General features: G+C 40.8%; 2 protein-coding genes across 8 annotated transcripts in view; both read left to right on the top strand.

The window, feature by feature from the left end:
- ano5a (anoctamin 5a) overlaps positions 1 to 14,569 on the top strand; it is a 30,772-nt gene extending 16,203 nt beyond the window's left edge. For 5 of the 7 annotated variants that reach the window (XM_053236903.1, XM_053236901.1, XM_034307162.2 and 2 more), the window contains 18 exons: positions 1,128 to 1,235; positions 2,406 to 2,474; positions 4,964 to 5,248; positions 5,454 to 5,573; positions 5,747 to 5,862; positions 5,952 to 6,086; positions 6,170 to 6,275; positions 6,416 to 6,476; positions 6,685 to 6,836; positions 7,571 to 7,651; positions 9,137 to 9,365; positions 9,680 to 9,858; positions 10,322 to 10,419; positions 11,044 to 11,174; positions 11,325 to 11,530; positions 11,753 to 11,955; positions 12,079 to 12,184; positions 12,283 to 14,569. In XM_053236903.1, coding sequence (XP_053092878.1) covers positions 1,128 to 1,235; positions 2,406 to 2,474; positions 4,964 to 5,248; positions 5,454 to 5,573; positions 5,747 to 5,862; positions 5,952 to 6,086; positions 6,170 to 6,275; positions 6,416 to 6,476; positions 6,685 to 6,836; positions 7,571 to 7,651; positions 9,137 to 9,365; positions 9,680 to 9,858; positions 10,322 to 10,419; positions 11,044 to 11,174; positions 11,325 to 11,530; positions 11,753 to 11,955; positions 12,079 to 12,184; positions 12,283 to 12,513 — 2,616 coding nt within the window. In that variant the 3' untranslated portion in view covers positions 12,514 to 14,569. Of the gene's footprint in view, positions 1 to 1,127; positions 1,236 to 2,405; positions 2,475 to 4,963; positions 5,249 to 5,453; positions 5,574 to 5,746; positions 5,863 to 5,951; positions 6,087 to 6,169; positions 6,276 to 6,415; positions 6,477 to 6,684; positions 6,837 to 7,570; positions 7,652 to 8,578; positions 8,654 to 9,136; positions 9,366 to 9,679; positions 9,859 to 10,321; positions 10,420 to 11,043; positions 11,175 to 11,324; positions 11,531 to 11,752; positions 11,956 to 12,078; positions 12,185 to 12,282 lie in introns of all 7 variants that reach the window. The other 2 variants (XM_053236900.1, XM_053236902.1) reach the window with 2 other exon arrangements.
- A 2,351-nt stretch (positions 14,570 to 16,920) lies between these two features.
- The window catches only part of slc17a6a (solute carrier family 17 member 6a), a 10,242-nt gene continuing 7,162 nt past the window's right edge, over positions 16,921 to 20,000 (top strand). Inside the window, exons 1-3 of the mRNA XM_026918671.3 lie at positions 16,921 to 17,472; positions 18,651 to 18,906; positions 19,327 to 19,445. Coding sequence (XP_026774472.1) covers positions 17,387 to 17,472; positions 18,651 to 18,906; positions 19,327 to 19,445 — 461 coding nt within the window. The 5' untranslated portion in view covers positions 16,921 to 17,386. The remainder of the gene's footprint in view (positions 17,473 to 18,650; positions 18,907 to 19,326; positions 19,446 to 20,000) is intronic.

Raw genomic sequence — 20,000 nt, 5'->3', positions numbered from 1 at the left:
TTTGTGCGCTGGAGCTCCAAAGTTGGAAAAATAGGGATGCCTTCATGTTCATCATTTGTAAGCAACATTCGAGCCAGTTAGCGTTATTGATATGAGTGATGTACCCTATACAGCCAAAAGTATGTGGACACCTGACCATCACATCCATATGTGCTTGTTAATCATCACATTCCAGATTTTCCTTTGATAACCTCCTATAATAACCTCCATTCCTCTATGAAGGCTTCCCACTAGATTTTGGAGTGTGGCTGTGGGGATTTGTGTCCATTCGGCAACAAGCGTATTAGTGAGGTCAGGCACTGATGTCGGACGAGGAAGCGCGGGGGAGTTCCAGTTCATCCCAAATGTGTTCAGTGGGGTTGAGGTCAGACTCTGTTTAGGCCACTCGAGTTCTTCCTCAAAATTGGGCAATTGTAATACTACAATATCAACGACGTTGTAGACAATTGTGTGCTTCCTACTTTGTGGCAGTAGTTTGGGGAAGACCCACATATGGGTGTGATGGTCAGGTGTCCATAAACTTTTGGCCATATAGTGCATTTTCCTTCTCAAAACAGTGAACTGTATAGTCAGTGTTATAGATTTAAAAGGTGAATATGTCTGTATGTTGATTTAATCTATAGCAAACACTAGTATATACAGTCTGACTCATATGAAGGTAAAAAAAGCACTTGTTTGTTTGCTGTTGATGTTGCTGAGCTCAGGATTCAGGAGTATTTTATCCTCTTTAAAGGCAGATTAAATTTCCTGTCCTAATTGTTGGGCAGTGAAATTTGTTGGGAGTCTTCAGGAAGAAATGCCCAAAATGTTATATCACCACATTTACTGTTAAGTTCATAATTTTGAAATATGGCTGAAATATGGCTAAAATATCCTGAAATATCTTTATGTTAATCATATGGCGGCCCATTTGTACCCAGCATGCAGTTGATGTGTTGGAGGTGGATTATGTGGGTTTAGAATAGTGAGTGTTGAAAGCTCATTGTGTATTAACCTGCTTGGTGTGCCAAAATGATAGGGATCAGTGATGTTAATGCGTTGCTACTAACTAAAATAAAGGTACTTGCATACTCATGTAATCAAATATATCAATTTGCATCTCACATAAGGTTTGTGTTTGTATGCAGGTGGATAAACATCATCAGAGTAAAGACTCTGTGTACTTCAGAGATGGTGTCCGGCGGGTAGATTTTGTTCTCTCTTATGTAGATGAGAAAGACGGAGAAAGAAAACAGGTGAGCCATATATGTTTTTAAAGTTATTTCTATAAACATTATTTTTATTATTTAAAAACTATTTAATTTATATACACAGACACACACACAGCCATAACAATAAGTGAAATGAATAATATTGATTAGCACCTACCAAAAGTAGGACAACTGGTGAACTGGCAACAGGACAGGGTCATGGACGCCCAAGGCTCGTTGATGCACCTGGGGAGTGAAGGCTAGCCCATCTGGTCCGATCCCACAGAAGAGCTACTCTAGCACAAATTGAAACATCATGTGGACGACCGGGCGCTTGTGCATCACTTACACCAGGCACCAGGATGCACTATGGGAAGAAGGCAAACCGGTGAATGCAATGTGATGCTCTGGGCAATGTTCTGCTCGGAAACCTTGGATCCTGGCATTCATGTGGCTGTTACTTTGACACGTACCACCTACCTAAACATTGCTGCAGACCAAGTACTCCCCTTCATGGCAACGGTATTCCATATTGGCAGTGGCCTCTTTCAGCAGGATAATGCACCTTGCCCCACCAAAATTTTGTTCAGGAATGGTTTGAGGAACATGACAAAGAGTTCAAGGTGCTGACTTGGCCTCCAATTTCCCCAGATCTCAGTCCGGTTGAGCATCTGTGGGATGTGCTGGATAAACAAGTCTGATCCATGGAGGCCCCACCTCGCAACTTACAGGACTTAAAGGATCTGCTGCTAATGTCTTGGTGCCAGATACCACAGCACACCTTCAAAGGTCTTGTGGAGTCCATGCCAGAGCACTAACTACTGCATACCGGGAACAACGCAAAAGACCTGCTGTTTTGGAGATGCTCTGACCCGGTCGTCTAGCCATCACAATTTGGCCCTTGTCAAAGTCGCTCAGATCTTTACGCTTGCCCATTTTTCCTGCTTCCAAAACATCAACTTCAAGAACTGACTGTTCACTTGCTGCCTTAGATAATCAGTGTTATTCACTTCACCTGTCAGTGGTTTTAATGTTATGGCTGATATATATGTGTGTGTGTGTGTGTGTGTGTGTGTGTGTGTGTGTGTGTGTGTGTGTAAATTGTTGAAATTGTTTTAAAAAGTGAGTCCATCAGAAAACATAATAATACAGGGTGTGATTTTAGTTCAATCTCTTAGTTTAACCTCAACATCTTTTCCATATTTAATGACACAGGAAAGAAGAAAACAGTATGAAGCTAACCTGCAGAAGGCGGGGCTAGAGCTGGAGCTTGAAGACAAATCAGTGAGTTCAAGAACCTTATATGCATATGTCACATTAGCTAGGCTATTGTTTTAAACTGGTTTGCCTTCTTAAAGTAAAAAGATAATGTATTATAAATTTGTATTAGCAGTAGACAGTAGAAAAAGTTAGTGAACAGTAATAAATGGACACCATTCAAATGTGGATACACTGTATGGCCAAAAGTATGTGGATACCCAAGATTAACACTCATATGTGCTTGTTGAACATCCCGTTCCAAAACCATGGGCATTAATATGGAGTTGGTCCCCTCTTTGCTGCTGTAACAGCCTCTACTCTTCTAGGCAGGCTTTCCACTAGATTTTCAAATGTGGCTGTGGGGATTTGTGCTCATTAATCACAGAAGTGTTAGTGAGGTCGGGCACTGATGACACGTGAGAAGGCCTGTCAGCGTTCCAGTTCATCCCAAAGGATGTGGGTTGAGGTCAGGGCTCTTTGCCCTCGCTTTGTGCACAGGAGCATTGTCATGCTGGTACAGGAAAGGACCTTCCCCAAACTGTTGCCACAAAGTTTGTGGCACACAGTTGTCTATACTGTCATTGTATGCCATAGCATTATGAGTTACTTTCATTGGAGCTAAGGGGTATAGCCCAAACTAAAAACTGAAAACAGCCCCAGAATATTATTCCTCCACCACCACACTTTATGCTCTAGCTGACACTCAAGCTAGAGCACACTTAACGCATACCACTGCATAAAAGGTCACTGTTACTACTACTTTAAAGAATATTGTGTATGCTATAAATATTGTGTATGCTATAAAAGTAATGGACATCCCCCCACCTGTCAACCGACTGACGATTTGAGATTAAAACATGTCAACATTGTTCAACATTGAAATATGTAAATGCTTCAAGCCTGTGCTAATTTAGTAAAGTTTTTAGGTAAGTTTATTACTCTGTGTGTATGAATTTAATTAGTAGTTGTGTGACCTGGCTTGTCAGGTCAGGTAGCAAATAAACAAGCATTACGTGGATACCACCAAAAAGTGTGTCTGACTGCTTGTTAACTTGCTCACTTCACCCGGCTAGGGTGGTAATGCAGCTCCCATAATCTCGTTGAGGCTGATGATGGAGAAGAAGCATTACAGTATACAGCTGCTCAGCCATAGAAACCCATCCATGAAGCTTTCGATGCACAGTTCTTGTGCTGGTGCTGCTTCCAGAGGCAGTTAGGAACTCAGCAGTGAGTACTGCATCCGAGGGCTGGTGATTTTTATGTGCTGTGCGCTTCAGCACTTGATGGTTCTGCTCTGTGAACTTGTGTGGTCTGCCACTTTGTAGCTGAGCTGTTGTTGCTCCTAGACAGCGACATTTCAGAATAACTGGATTTAGAGTTGACTGGGGCAGCTCAAGCAAAGGCAGAAATTTGACGACTGAAAGATGGCCTCTGTAGAACTGTGGTGTGTGAGAGAGTGGAGGAAGACTTGGGAGACGGGCAGAATTTTAACTGAGCTCCCGGCTCGCGTTTATTCAATCTGCGAGATTTGACAGTGTGTTGTCAAATCTCAAGAAAGACCAACACAATGACAGGAAACTGGTTTCGGCTTTCGCTCCGTCAGGTTCAAGTTCACCCTTCTTAGCATGTATGTATGTAAATGTGTGTGTGGGTGTGTGTGTGTGCACGTGCGTGTCTCAGCAGCTCTGCCAAGCAGTATCGCACTCTGTCTCTCTCTCTCTCTCTCTCTCTCTCTCTCTCTCTCTCTCTCTCTCTCTCACGTGGGTTACGGGCGTTACTGAAAGCAAAAAGAGACACAAATAAGCAAACTGGCGGTAATAAGACCCCGGTAAGAATCATCACGCATTACCAGCTGGTTCGACGTGCCTCCTCTCTGTCCACAGTTGACACTCGACCACGCCCCACCCACCACAGCCTCTTCTGATAGTGCCATGTTGAAAGTAACTGAGCTCTTCAGTACAATGCATTCTACTGCCAGTCATTAGAAGGAGTTTCCACATACTTTTGGCAATGTAGTGTATGCTGTGTTGATATGCTGATTTTGAATGATTGATCATTATTGCTGTTATATTATATTCTTAACACTAACCTTGCGTCACAGTTGGCGCTTCACATTGTGGATTTTTCTTGTGTGCTGTCACCCCCTGGTGACAATAGAGAGAATCGTTGGGCAAAAACATGGTCAAAAAGATTTTAACAACTGTTACTAAAAAAATCCTGCATGTGTAGTTAGCCATAAGTCTCTTAATGAGCCGTTAATGAGGGGCTGACTCTTTGTGCAGTGACCCTGGTCCTGGAGTTTTGGAGCCAGGCTGGAGTAACTGAGCTCTTCAGTACAACCCATTCTACTGCCAATCATTAGAAGGGGTGTCCACATACTTTTGTCCATGTGGTGTGTGCTGTGTTGATATGTTGATTTTGAATGCTTGATCTCTGTTGCTGTTGTACTCTATTTCTAACACTAACCCTGCATCATGGCTCTACCTAAATCTCCTAACTCTGATTGTTTTTAGGAATCTGAAGATGGGAAGACTTATTTCCTAAAGATCCATGTCCCATGGGAGGTGTTGGCCACCTACGCTGATGTTCTAAAGATTAAAGTGCCTTTCAAAGTCAATGACATCCCTGAAAACCGTGAGATTCCTGCCTCCTGGCTCTTTACACCATTCCGCCTGCCTGATTCAGTCATGCACCCAGAGCCAGACTACTTCACCGCCCACTTTGACAAGAGCAAGACTGATTTCTTCCTCATCGACAATAAAGATACCTTCTTCCCTAACTCCACACGCAACAGGATAGTAAGGACCTCTACACTAAATAATCATTTATGTTTAATGTTTAATGAATGTTTACTTACTTCTATAATATTTTGGTTTGTTATTGATTTGGTTTGATAAGGAAATGTTTTAGTCATTCATATTCACTCTAACCACTAATTTTGGATCACAAAAAAGAGCAGATAAATGAACAAAAACCACTTAGCTGACGTCATTGTATCTGCAGGTGTATTACATCCTCTCACGTTGTCCTTACAATAAAGAAGACAAACTCAACAAGGACAAGAGAGGCATCAAGCGGTTGCTTAACAACGGAACATACACTTCAGCCTTCCCTCTGCATGATGTAAGTCTCTTCCAAAGACCACAGTGTACCTCAGAACAGGAATTTATTGAATATCCACACACTGTGCTACACATGGCTAGTCTCATAAGACTAGAAATTTAACACTGATCACTGTCACTACATTTCCGTATTTAACCTGTCAAAGAATAACGTCTGTGTATTATGTTATGCAGTGCAGATACTGGACAAGGTCTCGAGACCCTAACTGTGAGAATGAGAGATACAGCCTCTACCGAAACTGGGCTCGGTTCCTCCGCTTCTACAAGGAGCAGCCACTCAATCTTATCCGGTGAGAGCAGCAATGAGAAAAGCATGCACATGTGCTATATTCCATTACTTATCCAGCTCTTTTTAAACAATGTATTCTTTGTTCTGTAGGAGATACTATGGGGAGAAGATTGGGATCTATTTTGCATGGCTGGGCTTCTACACCGAAATGCTGTTCTATGCTGCTCTGGTTGGACTTATCTGCTTCATTTATGGACTGGCGACCTATGATGCTGTTGTCTGGACGTGAGTGAGACCGAGAGAGTGAGGGAGGATGATAATGGTACAGCGGTCAAAACAAAATGCTGATATATGCCATTTTTTTGCAGTAAAGAAATCTGTGATGATAACATTGGTGGACAGATTATCATGTGCCCTCTCTGTGATAAGAAATGTGGCTATTGGAAACTTAACAGTACCTGCAACTCCACCTGGGCAAGTGCCACAATTATTATTATTGTTATTGTTATTGTTATTATTATTATTATTATTATTATTATTAATATTTTTTATTTCTACTTTTTCTTTAGTGCTAACAGTAGGTTAAACGTATCTTTTCCTACTTTTCCTAACAGCAATCGCATCTCTTTGACAACACAGCGACAGTGTTCTTCGCTATATTTATGGGTATATGGGGTAAGTCAGGGTTTTAAGGATTGTGCATTTTTCTTGTGTGCTGTCACCCCCTGGTGTCAATAGAGTGAATTGTTTGGCAAAAACGTGGTCAAAAAAATTGCCAGATTTTAACAACATAAATGGTTTATTACAAAAAAAAATTCCTGCATGTGTAGTTAGCCATAAGTCCCTTAATGAGCCGTTAACGAGGGGCTGACTATTTGTGCAGTGACTCTGTTCCTGGAGTTTTGGAAGCGGCGACAAGCCAGGCTGGAGTATGAGTGGGACCTGGTGGACTTTGAGGAGGAGCAGCAGCAGCTGCAGCTTAGGCCTGAATATGAGACCAAATGCACCAGCCGGCGTCTTAACCGTGTTACACAGGTATTTTTCTCATATGATATGCGATATGACATTATTATTATTATTATTATTATTATTGGTAGTAGTAGTGGTATTACTACTACTGCAGCAGGTAGCAAGGGCGTTTTGCCCTTCACAGCTCCAGGCTCCCAGTTCCAATCCCAGGTTCAATCAGAAGTTCTGTGCATATTCTCCCCTTCTCTACATGGGTTTCCTCTGGGTTCTCTGGTTTCCTGTCACTGTCCAAAAAAACATGCCAGTAGATGGATTGGCTAAGATAAATCGGCCCTAGGTGTGAATGATTGCGAGCATGGTGCCCTACGAAGGACTAGTGTCTCATCCAGGGTGTATTCCCATCTCACGCCCAGTGTTCCTGGAACAGGCTCCGGATCCACCGTGACACTGACCAGGATAAGCAGTTGCGGAAAGAGAGTGAGTCAGTGAATATTTTGACTGACTCGTATGCTTTGAAATCTCAAGGTTCCCTTTGTATACCAGATGTCCCCTGATTTGTCTTTTAAACAGTGCAACCTAATTTTAATGCATTTTGCAGTGCTTTTGTTCCTTAATTTAGTTAAATCGATTATTTTATATAAATCAGTGCAAAAGGTCCATTTATCAAAATGTCCTTGTGAATGCAGCCATAGTATGGAATAATGTACCAGGTGCATAGAATGGTGTTTCTGTGAGTTAGAGCCTGGGGTCTGTAGTCAAACAGTAGGTGCTTCAATCAGTTGTGCTCCTGTTCTCTTTAGGAGATGGAGTGGGTTCTAGACCAGACAGTTGGTGATTTTTTAGGCAAGGTCATCTTTTGCTGGGCTACTGTAGTCCTGTGGGTAAGGTTTACACAGAATGAAGACCAGCTTGGACTTTTGTGTGTGTTTGATTGCTTTTAGTGCATACACACTGAGTTTACTGGGTACATCTACCTTGTAGCTATACTCACTAATTTTGTTTTGTTTTTTGTCTTTTAATCAGGTGCACTTGCCATATAGTGTAGGTGAACTTTGTATACATGTAGTCACTGACTGTAACCCATATGCTATTATGCAAAATTGGTAGCCACCTTTTAACACATCAGTCAGTGGAAAGGAACCATCACTAAACAGATATTATTTGGGTGGTGTACTTCTGGGTGGTAAAATATTAAACATAATAAAACATGATAAAGACCATCATATAGAACAATTTTTATGTATGGAACTGCTGAATTTAATTTTAGTGCAATAACTGCAGCAGGGTATCATCTGCATAAAAAATACAGCAACATTAAACAATTCTTTAAAACATTTATGCACAATACTGCATTTTTATAACAGTAAAACTTTGAATGTAGGTTATATTTTAACTTTTCTGTTGCTATGCAAAATGGCTAACTCTGGAGTTTGGACGCTCGGTGTAAGGCATAACACTGTACACTTATTTGCCATTTTATCAGGTAGACCTATAAGTTGCCGGTAAATGCAGATACAAGTTAGGTGTAGGTAATAAGCAGACAATGTGTGTGTTGATTTAAGTATGTTTTTATATATAACTCTAGTTTTTGCAGCTGAGCTTCGTTGCAAGTGCTCTTTGTGATTCAAAACCACCTTAAAACATTAAACATGTTCTGTAATATTTGTGAGTAAGCTACAGGAGAGAAGACCTTCAAGCCCCCCTGGCAGCTGTCTGCTGGGGATAACACATGCCTGCCTAGATGTGTGTTCATAACAGTTGCTATTTGCTAACTGCTTTGTTCCCTGCTGTGCTTGCGTGCTGTGTAGGAGATGGAGCCTTACTTACCCGTAACAAGCAAATGTGCTCGCTCCTGCCTGTCCGGGGCCACCGTCTTGTTCTGGGTGAGCATACAGTTAACATCATTAATATAATTGTCAACACCGCTCATCCTAACGAAAGAATAATTACTATTTCTGAAATTCATGCATTTAAAAATTCAGTTTATGTTAATATTAAATAAATCATTTTATATAGTCAAACACTGTGAAATATCTTGTTTGCCTGCATGGACAGTGAACAGCAGCAAAATCGACGTAAGTGAAAGAGTGGAAGGAAAAAGTTAGAGATGAAGATCTTTATGCCTTTGAAAGCATGGTTTGCGTAGCATGTAGTGGTGTGACTGTATGTTGCCTACAGTATGTCTTTTTCAAGCAATCTTGATACAAATTTCTACAATTGCGTATTTATTTACTACAATTAATCAGCTTTGTGGCAATCTAGACAATACTGGAGTAATTTCTTTTTAAATGTTGAATTAGTTTATTTTATATAATCATTTCTGACATGTCTGTTCTCTGCTTCCTCGTGTTTCTTCTTGTGTAAAGATCTCTCTAATCATAGCGAGTATAATCGGGGTGATAGCGTATCGGCTGGCTGTGTTTGCCGCTCTGGCTAGCATTATGAAGGACAGCCCTACCAATAAGCTGGAACTGGTGGGCTCACTTATCACCCCACAGCTGGCTACTTCTGTCACAGCCTCCTGCATCAACTTTGTGATTATCATGATACTTAACTTCCTGTATGAACGCGTGGCCATATGGATTACAGACATGGGTGAGTTCTAAACCAGCTCGTTATTCTGTTTTGGACCCTAACAGGCATTATGATGAAACACAAGTTCCTCTGATTATTTACTATACGCTGATGCATGAGCCACTGATCTTTTTCATTTAGTTGCTGTAATTGGTAAATTGTTTCTTTATTAGTTTTGTTTACCTGCTAACAGAACTAATTTTAGATCCAATTGTGATTAGGGCTGTCCTCAACAATAATTAAAATCACAATTGATTCATTTCTCAATGGAAATTTATTCAATAACAGATGCTGTAACTTTTCTAACTGTTATGTCTTGTGCTTGCTCACTGCAGAAGTCCCAAAAACACATCTGGAGTATGAAAACAAACTGACCATCAAGATGTTCCTCTTCCAGTTTGTTAACTACTATTCTTCCTGCTTCTACGTGGCCTTCTTTAAAGGAAAGTTTGTGGGCTACCCTGGCAAATACGCATACATGTTCAGTGAGAGCAACGGGCTGAGGAATGAAGAGGTACACTTACATTTATATTTTTTAAAAAAAATGTTGCCAGCTTGGGCGGGGGACGACGACGACATGATTGCTTAGTGGTTAGTACATTTGCCTCGCACCTCCGGCGTTGGGGGTTCAATTCCACCTTCCACCCTGTGTGGGCGGAGCTTGCATTGTTCTAGCCATGCCTCGGGGGTTTCCTCTTCCAGACCAAAGACAGCTGTAGGCTGATTGGCATCTCTAAATTGTCCGTAGTGTGTGATTGTGCCCTGCAATGGGTTGGCACCCTGTCCAGGGTGTCCCCTGCCTTGTGCCCTGAGTCCCCTGGAATAGGCTCCAGGCTCCCTGCAAGCCTGTGTAGGAAAAGCGGTACAGAAAATGGATGGATGGATGGATGCCAGCTTAGTCTGCTTTGTCTTATAACAGTGAATTTTTAGATAATAAATATCTGTTTGACATTTAATAATCTTTACTCTCTCTGTAGTGTGACCCTGGTGGTTGTTTGATTGAGCTGACGACTCAGCTTGTGATAGTGATGGCTGGTAAACAAGTGTGGGGGAACATCCAGGAGGCCTTAGTTCCGTAAGTATTTCTGACTTGTTATAAATACCATTGGCAACAATTTAAATTTGCCAGAATGTTTTTGTGTGTTAGTGCAGATAATTTCATTAGGCTAATTTTGTTGACTTCTGAAGTGGGGCTGTCAAAATTTTTGTGTTCAACTACTATATAAAAATGGTATTTACAGATTCAAAGACAAAACTACTTTTAGTCACATAATGCAAGCCCATCAGTGGTAAAGCTTCCTAAATGTTTTGGCCAAATGCCCCTTGTGGTGTGATATAAGAAGAGACTGGAATAAATGGATGTCAATTTATGCCATGCTTTACTTTCACATTCTTTTTTAATTAGGTAAACTTTTTTTCTGATTAAATGTAATAGAGCCAAAGAAAATATGGATATTAAATTGATACTCCATGTAAGTACTGGAGTCATATAATTTACTGGAGTCACACTTACTGTGGCTGAATCTCTAATAGTATTTATTTGGACATGGATACAATGCCATACTTTCTCTGGGGGAAAAAACAAAAAACATTCAAATACTAAATTGTTTAAGGCATTAAAATTCAAATTAATTATTATTTACTAGCCATAAATTGCAGTAAATGAAGGTGTGGAATAAAGTAATGTGTTTGTGTATAGCTGGCTGCAGAACTGGTGGAGCAGCAGGAGTGCTCGCAGCCACCCGGAGAGTCTGTACAGCCGCTGGGAGCAGGATTATGATCTGCAGAACTTCAGTCAGTTTGGTCTCTTCTATGAGTACCTGGAAATGGGTGAGTTGCATGTGTTCATTCACAGATGTACATAAACAGCAACTCTCTCTTGTAATCAAGTATTTCACAGGCAGAGGGTGCTGCTGTGTCAATAGCATTTATCATTACTACATCTGTACAACTCCTCTCTCTCTCTCTCTCTCTCTCTAGTGATCCAGTTTGGTTTTATCACATTGTTTGTGGCCTCCTTTCCATTGGCCCCTCTCTTGGCTCTTATAAATAATATTCTGGAGGTGCGTGTGGATGCATGGAAGTTAACCACTCAGTTCCGCAGACCTGTTGCATCTAAAGCCCACAGCATTGGTGCCTGGGAAGAGATCCTGAATATGATTGCCGTCTTCTCCGTAGTAACCAACGTGAGAATATATTTCTTAACTCATTTCACTGTTCTGGTTTGGTTGCAGTGCAAAACCATATATATGTAAGGATCCTTAATTTTTCACTTAATCACACTTTTATTACTGCGTTAACAGGTTATCTGTCATGTGACAGCTACCAGTGCAGTTTGTAGGCTACAGCAAGCTGTTGGTCTATCATTTTCATTTCCACTCACTCTCTTATTTGTTTATTCTGACCAGGCATTCATTGTGGCATTTACCTCTGATATGATTCCTCGGCTGGTGTTTCTATACGCGTATCAACCAGGCAATAACCTGACTATGGAGGGCTACATCAGCAATAGCCTATCCATCTTCAACATCTCACAGATCCCACCTGCAAACAGACCTGACGATGGTGAGAATCCTGCCTGGTTCAACAGCTCTGTGATTACCACCTGCAGGTTTGTGTGTTTGTTTTTTCAAGTGGCAACATAAATGCAATATGAATTTGAGTGTAAAATCAGGATTTGACTCTCATGATTTATAGAATTTAATGTAGTGTATATAAAACCTGTTGTGTATAGGTACCGAGATTACCGCTACCCCCCAGGCCATGAGCGTGAATACTCCCACACCATGCAGTTCTGGCATATCCTGGCAGCCAAAATGGCTTTTATTATTATTATGGAGGTAGGGCTATTTCACTGTGTTTGTTGTTCTGTCATTATGCATTTACAGAGCCTCTGTCTGCTAGTCCTACCATTAAGCTCAATTTTTGTCTTTCTCAGCATGTTGTGTTTGTGGTGAAGTTCTTTGTGGCATGGATGATTCCGGATGTACCATCCGATGTGAAGGCTCGTATAAAGCGGGAACGCTACCTGGTCCAGGAGTACCTGCACGACTATGAGGTGGAGAAGCTCAAAGTGCAGCTCAGTCAGAATGGAAGTGGAGGCCAGTGCATTTGTCCTGAAATAGCTACGACTGTGAAACACGAGGTGCTGTCTGAATGCCTGAGCTAACCTGGTTCACATCCTACTTTCCCTCACCACAAACTCATTAAAAAGTTATTAGCCACTTACCTCACCATTGGCCACAAACTCTTCTAGCTCTGACAGCTCCTAATTAGGATCATTAGCATTCTCCCATATTCATTTGGACTTCAGGATCCTATATCAGGTTCTAAATTAGTTCTCTTACTCTGAGAAGTTTGATACACAAGACATGTTGTGGCAATTTTTTTTTTTTATCTGTGACCTGTGGAGCTGACCATGCTTTCTTACATCATATGCTGTTGCCTCTTTCCTCACTCTGTCCAAGTTCATTTTTACTTAATTTAGAAACCACACATTTGGTTTTTTGTTTTGCAACAAGCCTTGTACATCCCTGTTCAACCTGTTTGAGAGATTTCTGTCTATTTAAATTCAGATACAGGACTGTAAATTCAGGTACAGGACTCTTGCGCATCCAAAGACAAAAAGCCTTATTAACACATTTATCTTAGTGTGTATTACTCTTCCTGCAAGATAAATATTTATGAGTCATAGTATCAACAGAGATGCCTCTAAAAGCTTGCTTTCTGATAAGATACATCTAAGGAAATCAATGTTCTATGAAGATGGAGATTTTTAGAGAAAATATTGCTTATATTTATTTCAAATTTTAGCCTGTTTTACTGTCTCCATCTGTATATTTTATATTTAGCTATTTTGCCTTTGCTATCACAGAAGAACTCTGTAGATTCAAATAACTACGCATCAATGCACTAAACGTCACATGGTGTTTTCACCATACAACCGTCATGCTGTTACCACACCTCTATGCAAAGCAAATTACTAGCTTCACAAGACTGTCAGAAAAATGTAGAGTGCTTCTATACCAATACGAGTCAATGCACTATACTTTCTGTAATGTGTCTGCAGTCAGGTGATGTCCCCAGTGCAGTCACACTTTGTTCAAAGTGAAAATAACTCCGCTGATGATAGTCGAAGGCAATCAGCATATGCTATAAACCAAATCCTGAATAAATTCCAGCCAAAGCTTGCTATTCAAAACTGAAGTGTTAGTATAATGAAGAGTGAGCAACATTTAATGCATGACTGAAAGGACAGACCAGCCATGCTAATGGTTTTTAATGTGCCTTTATTTATCTACAGTCACAGATTTTACTGTAGTCATGGGGACACTGTGACTGTCTTTTGTTTTGTTCCATTTTTTGTTCATTTTATGAGTGAGGGAAATGTGAAGAGTTTTTGCACAGAGCACTTACTGAAGAAGGAATTTGTTCATTTGAGAATGTCAGTGTGATTATTGTATTTACACTACAGTATCAGTGTTGTTCTAATCAGAATGATGTGTGGAAGAGAATCACTAAATGTTTTGACAACCACACCCTGTCTTTTATTTTCAAATCTCTTTAAAGCATTGTAGCACAAAAATTGTGCTAACAGATATTTTATTATGTTTTTGTGAAAAAAAAAAAAAAAAGAGGCCAAGAATTACCAAGGGCAGATGATTTTGCCAGTACACTTCCTTTGCAAATACTTATGCAGTGACAAATAATTGTCATGTTCTAGTTTTGCTGTTTTTGACTTCTTGACTTGATTTCTGTAGATGTAACTATTTATATGGTGGTCTGCTTTTTAATTTTATTCTTAGCTCTTTCAGTTTGCCTTTGATTGTTATTGAATTATGACTGTTAATTCCTTTAAAGAGCCTTCTGTGTTGTAGATACATACAGTATACCTAAGAACACAGAATGCTAGAAGCCATAGACACTAGATTTTCTGTGCGCCAAAACATAAAGAAGCCAGACTTCGTATCACTAAACAAGCTTTGCCTTTAAACTGTCTGATTTAAATGAATACGAGTTCACATTCAATCCTTTGTGTTGTTACTTGATCAACTTGTACCTTTTCTTGACTGACAGCTTGTGATTATTGTATGGCATCACATGTTGCATCATGTACTGCGTAGATTATATAATGATGGTTCTGAAGCAGTTATCAAATTGTTATTGGTTCTGCATACATGAATGAAAATCATGTTAAATAAAACATACATTACATTTTTTTAATACTTTCCCGTGTCAAAATGTGTTTTATTTTGAAAAAGAAAAAAAAACTTCCAGTTATTCAAATAAATTCAAATGAATTTACATCATGTCTACATATACAAGATTTTCCCAGAAATTAAAAGTCAGACATTTTGAGTGTGAGGCTTTCCTCTTCTGGCTATTTACGATGGCACAGTTTTCAACACAGCACCATCATTAGATGCAGATGGCATAGTTGGGTTGATATTTGCCTCGGTTCGTTTCCTTGCTACAAAAGAATGCAGGAGTGGGAGGGAAGGTGGAAACATTTCTGTTCGTTCTTTCCTTTCATCACAGTGAGGCTGTGTGACACAACAGAAGGAGCATGTTTTCTGAAATGGACAGCAACCACACTCTGGTAAGTAAATACAGCAGCTCTTTCTTTTTCTTTACAACGTGCATTGTACAGAGAAACTTCAGTATTCAGTGTAGACCTTTATTGCAGCCAGTGTTATAATGTAATAGCCTTATGTGACAGCAATTTAAATAAGCTCTGGATTTTTGATATTCTTGTTTTTGTTTCTCTGTTCCTTTCCCTATGCAGGCATATTATGAAACTCTGTCTTGTAATTTATCAGCTCCTGGTCAAGGTGCGATGCGAATAGTCCAGCTCTTCTTGATGCCAGGCATCTTTTTGGCAGTGTTGGTCCTTGGTGTGCCCCTTAACATCATCTCCCTGTGGGTGTTGTCCCGCCGGTTTTCATGGGGTAACCGCAGTACCCTGTTTCTCCACAACCTAGCACTGGCTGACATTTCCTGGCTGATGGCCTTGCCGTTCCTCATCCAATTCCACTTGTCTGGGATGGAGTGGTCACTTGGTGTACTTTTTTGCAAACTTATCCGTATGTTATACCATAACTACTTCTACCTGAGCATATTCTTTGTGACCTGTGTGAGTGTAGACCGCTACCTGGCCATCGTTCACCCTGTTCACTCGCCTGTTCTCCTTACTCGCCAACGTGCCATTATGTTATGCATCACCGTTTGGGTGTTTTCCATAGTGATGAGCATCCCAGTGGCCCAGCTGACTTACATCTCGAACTGTCAGAGTGACAACAAGACAGCGTGCTTTATGTACATCTTTATGGGTACTGTAAAGCAGAGCTTGCCGTATTCCCTCTGGTGTACCTGTGTGGGATTCCTGTTTCCATTTATAGTGCTGAGCTACTGTTACATACGCAGTGTGTGCCAGCTGCGCAGACGGGTTGACCCACGTCTCAGAGGACTGGCCTGTGAACTTGGTGCAGCCATGGTCTTGTTTGGACTCTTTTACTTACCGTATCATGTAAGTCGGAATATGGCTATCGCCATGCCATCACTAGCACCAGATAATCCATCAGCATGGGAGGTGGCTGACTTAGTGTTTAGTCTAGAGATGTGTGTGTGCAGTCTCACTTCCTGTACTAACCCTCTATTCAGCTGCTTTTTGGGGAGGACACTCCGTAGAGAGCTGTGGTCAACTCTCACCAAGCTGTGGACGAAGCAAAGCTGTGGAAGAGTGGAGCCAGAGCTTAAGGAGGAGAGGGAAACTGAGGAGTCCACAATTAGAGTTGAGGCAACAAGTTAGACTCTGTGCCACCAGACCACCACTGCAACCTGTTTACACTTAGCAAGTGTTCACTTATCATTTCTCCATATGACATGGAAAGAGTGCCTCACATGCTACAAAATAAAGACTTAAATTGAAATAGAGCTACAATCCGGTGCTACAGTGCCCACTTGTGGTCATTTTAAAATACGAGTCATTTTGACTCCATTAATCATGTATCCTTTTGTTCCTTCTTTCTGTCCCTCTTTTTGTCTTTCTTTTTCCTTTCCTTGTAGACATTTAAGCTACCGTGCGTAAAAGACATTTCTTATATCTCATTGCTCTGCAGCTGAATGTGGACACACACAAACCAGAAAGGATGTCCCGATCTCTCATGCAAGCTGCATTAACACCCGTTCCTCATTCTCTAGCCAACAACTTTTGGATATTAACCCAGTTAATCTTGAGCTGTTAGGAGTGTGCTAGGTTTTTTACACTATACTTTCAGGTTCATCAGTATTTTTCCATATGCCTGTTTCCTCTCAGGGAAGCTTAGAGCCCCTTACTGATGGTGAAATCTCGTTTCCATGGTACTGCCTCCCTTACAGAGCTTTAAAATGAATCACTAAAATAAAAATAATAATAAATAATAATAATCATCATCATCAGCATTAATGATGGTGATATGGATTCATATTTTAGATCTTAACCCGTACAGTTTTTTTTTTTTTTTTTGGCGGGGGGGTGGGGGGGGGGAGGGGGGGTATAGGGGTTAACTGTGCGTATTATATCTGGTTAAATGGGAGTGAAAGGGGCGCGAGCTCCGTGTGCGCGCAAACACAGGGCTGACGGAAAGCGCGCGCGCTCCCGCGCTCCTCCGCTCCGAAGGCGCGCGTGTCGGTTCGAGTGAAAGGGCAGTGCTGTGCTCCATCTCCAGCGCGCTAAATGATTGTCTTTCCACCAAAATATGACACGTCTCTGCTTGTAGCGTTTAAAAAGGGGCAATGGAAAGGTTTAGGCGCAGCGAGCGTGGAGAAGCGGCGAGGATGCACTGAACTCGAGGGAAAGGAAAACTTAAACGTCTGTGTGGCTGTGAAGGAAGACCATAAGTGAGTGCATGCAGGTGTAGGCGTTTTGTACAGCTCATCCTCACCTACAGTGGGATTACAAACCGAAATCCAATTATACCTGATCGAACAAACCCATACATCCAGTCACCCCATTCCAGGATTATGGAATTTCACTGAGTGTGATATTAAGCGCGTGCTTGGATATGGATACGGTGAAAGAGCGAGTTTTAGCCCCCGGGAAGGCGGGACTGAAGAATCTGGCGGGGAAGACCCTGGCACATATGCAAAGGTACAACTTCTACCTACACAAAATGTTTTTTTTTCTTTCTACAATTAACCTGATTTTAGTAAATTGAAATGATGTGAATGTGAATCATAAGAACACCCATGCCATCACTCATCATGCTGATCGAAATTCTTTTCTTCTTTCATTTTTTTAAATAAAAAATAATGCATTATTCATTCATCATCATATATTATTATTTTCGAGGATTTTCGTTAATGAAATAGGAACGCAAAATTATGCACATCAGGTTAAATAATGATTCAGTCCTGACTACAATATAAGTCACTGGAGATACATGAATTCCCTCGAGGAGGTCGTGTCTTCCTTAAATAATTAATAAAAGCTAGAGACGAGCTTGGAATATATGGCACGATTTCTGACAGCATTAACACACTCTCATCAGTGTGTTTGTTTCTCACTGGGATGCGGGTTTCTTTTCTGGAAGTCAGTAATAGTAGGTGTAATTTCACTGAAAGTCGGATTTTCGTTTAATTTTTATTCGAAACCTAAAGCCACCCCTCGTGCACATTTTTTTTTCATTTTGGGGGAAGAAATAAAAATGCACAACACACCTTTACAACCTCTAGTTCATATATCATTTCAAATGAGCCTGTTTATTTAATTGTAGACATTTTGACATCCTGCTGCTTTTTTTTTTCTCGTTGTGGCATCTTCTATTGTGTAACATTCTCACTTACCAACAAGATTCACTGAATTTTCACTGAACATTTATTCACTGAGATTACTGATTTATTCACACACACATTAATGATGTACTTAATATAGGCTTTATCGTTTAAACTATCATTGTTGGAATCCTGTGTCGAAATGCACATTTGAATTATCCTTAAAGAAGTGATGCAATGCAGTGCAAATATTTGCATATATATATATATATATATATATATATATATATATATATATATATATATATATATGGGTGTGTGTGTGTGTGACCCCTAAATCATATTCCTAAAAATAACACATTTGAGGAATTTCACACATTTTCAGTTTTGCACAACAAAAAAAAAAGTTATTATAATTAATTTGTTACTATTTCACTGAATATTTCAACCATGAAAATGATGCTGGGATAAAAACAAACTGCAGGTGTAGTAACCCACGGGGCTTGTGGACTTTGTGGCAGGCTATACGAAAGTTTCTGAATGTCTCGTTTCCAGAGTGATTGAGAAGAAGCAGAAAACGGGTGAAGTGATCGAGCTGACGGAAGATGGCCGCCCCAAAGAGATCAGTGAGAGGAAGGCGCCGCTGCTCGACTGCGCGTGCTTCGGGCTGCCTCGCCGCTACATCATCGCCATCATGAGCGGCCTGGGCTTCTGCATTTCCTTCGGAATCCGCTGCAACCTCGGGGTTGCGATCGTGGACATGGTCAACAACAGCACCGTGCACCAGGGCGGCAAGATCATCATCAAAGAGGTGCGTCTGCGGGGACGGGCCTCGCAACCCCGCCCACATCTAATAAACCCGCCCCTTTATTTGCTCCAATGTCATTCAGCGCGCTCTTATCGATCTGATTGGTTGATAAGCGCTGGCACGTGACCAGTATGATTTAATACACGAATAAACGTATATAAGCATAAAAAAAAGCCTGGATCTAATTCTCTAAAATAAAGTTTAAAGATATAATGAGACAAGACGAGGTTATTTCGATGTGGAAGCACCTCACTTTGTCTCATTTCTTCTTCTTCTCCTCATTATTATTATTATTATTATTATTATTATTGTATAATTAGTATTAATACTTGTATATTATTATTAATAGTAATTTATAAGCGGATAAATAACCACTTTATGCATGCATTAATAGCTTTCCTGTTCCTATACCTCTTGTTTAAGAAAGCGAAGTTTAACTGGGATCCGGAGACGGTGGGGATGATCCACGGCTCGTTCTTCTGGGGTTACATCGTGACCCAGATCCCTGGAGGGTACATCTCCTCCAGACTGGCAGCCAACAGGTGACTGAGCACATGAGCACATGTGACCAAACTACTTTACACACTTTACACACTTTACACAGGGCGGAGGACAAAGCCTACGCTTCAGCTATACATAATAACTGAAAATAATAACTTAAATAATCTTCCTAGACCAATCTAGGTGGAGTACCGTTTCCTGTGTACTTTAGGAAAAGGTCTGTGCTCCACTGGGTGTGGCTGTACTTCACCTACTGTACTATATGATTCATAGATCATTTCCATGTATTTAAAGAGCGTAAGATAAGCCTACATTCTCAACAAATGATATTACATGGATTCTAATTATTGTTATTATGCAACTTTTAGGCGTACCTTAATACCTTAGACTGTAAAAATTGTAAAATAGTCAAACTATTTAAAGTAACAAATGAAAAAGAAAAGCAGACATGCTGACTGGTGGAGAGGCGGGTGGGGGGGGGTGTTGGTGTTTGGTGCTGCGCGTGCCTGCTGCTGCGCGTTAATGAGGTCTCCCGGGAGAGTCGCGTGTCTCCTTTATTGCTGCACGCGCACATCTACGTTAGGAGACTCTATAAG

The sequence above is a fragment of the Pangasianodon hypophthalmus genome, chromosome 9, assembly GCF_027358585.1.
Source record: "Pangasianodon hypophthalmus isolate fPanHyp1 chromosome 9, fPanHyp1.pri, whole genome shotgun sequence".
Classification (NCBI taxonomy): Eukaryota; Metazoa; Chordata; class Actinopteri; order Siluriformes; family Pangasiidae; genus Pangasianodon; species Pangasianodon hypophthalmus.
Note: the sequence above shows the minus strand (reverse complement) of the source record. Positions and strands in the feature narration are given on the sequence as shown.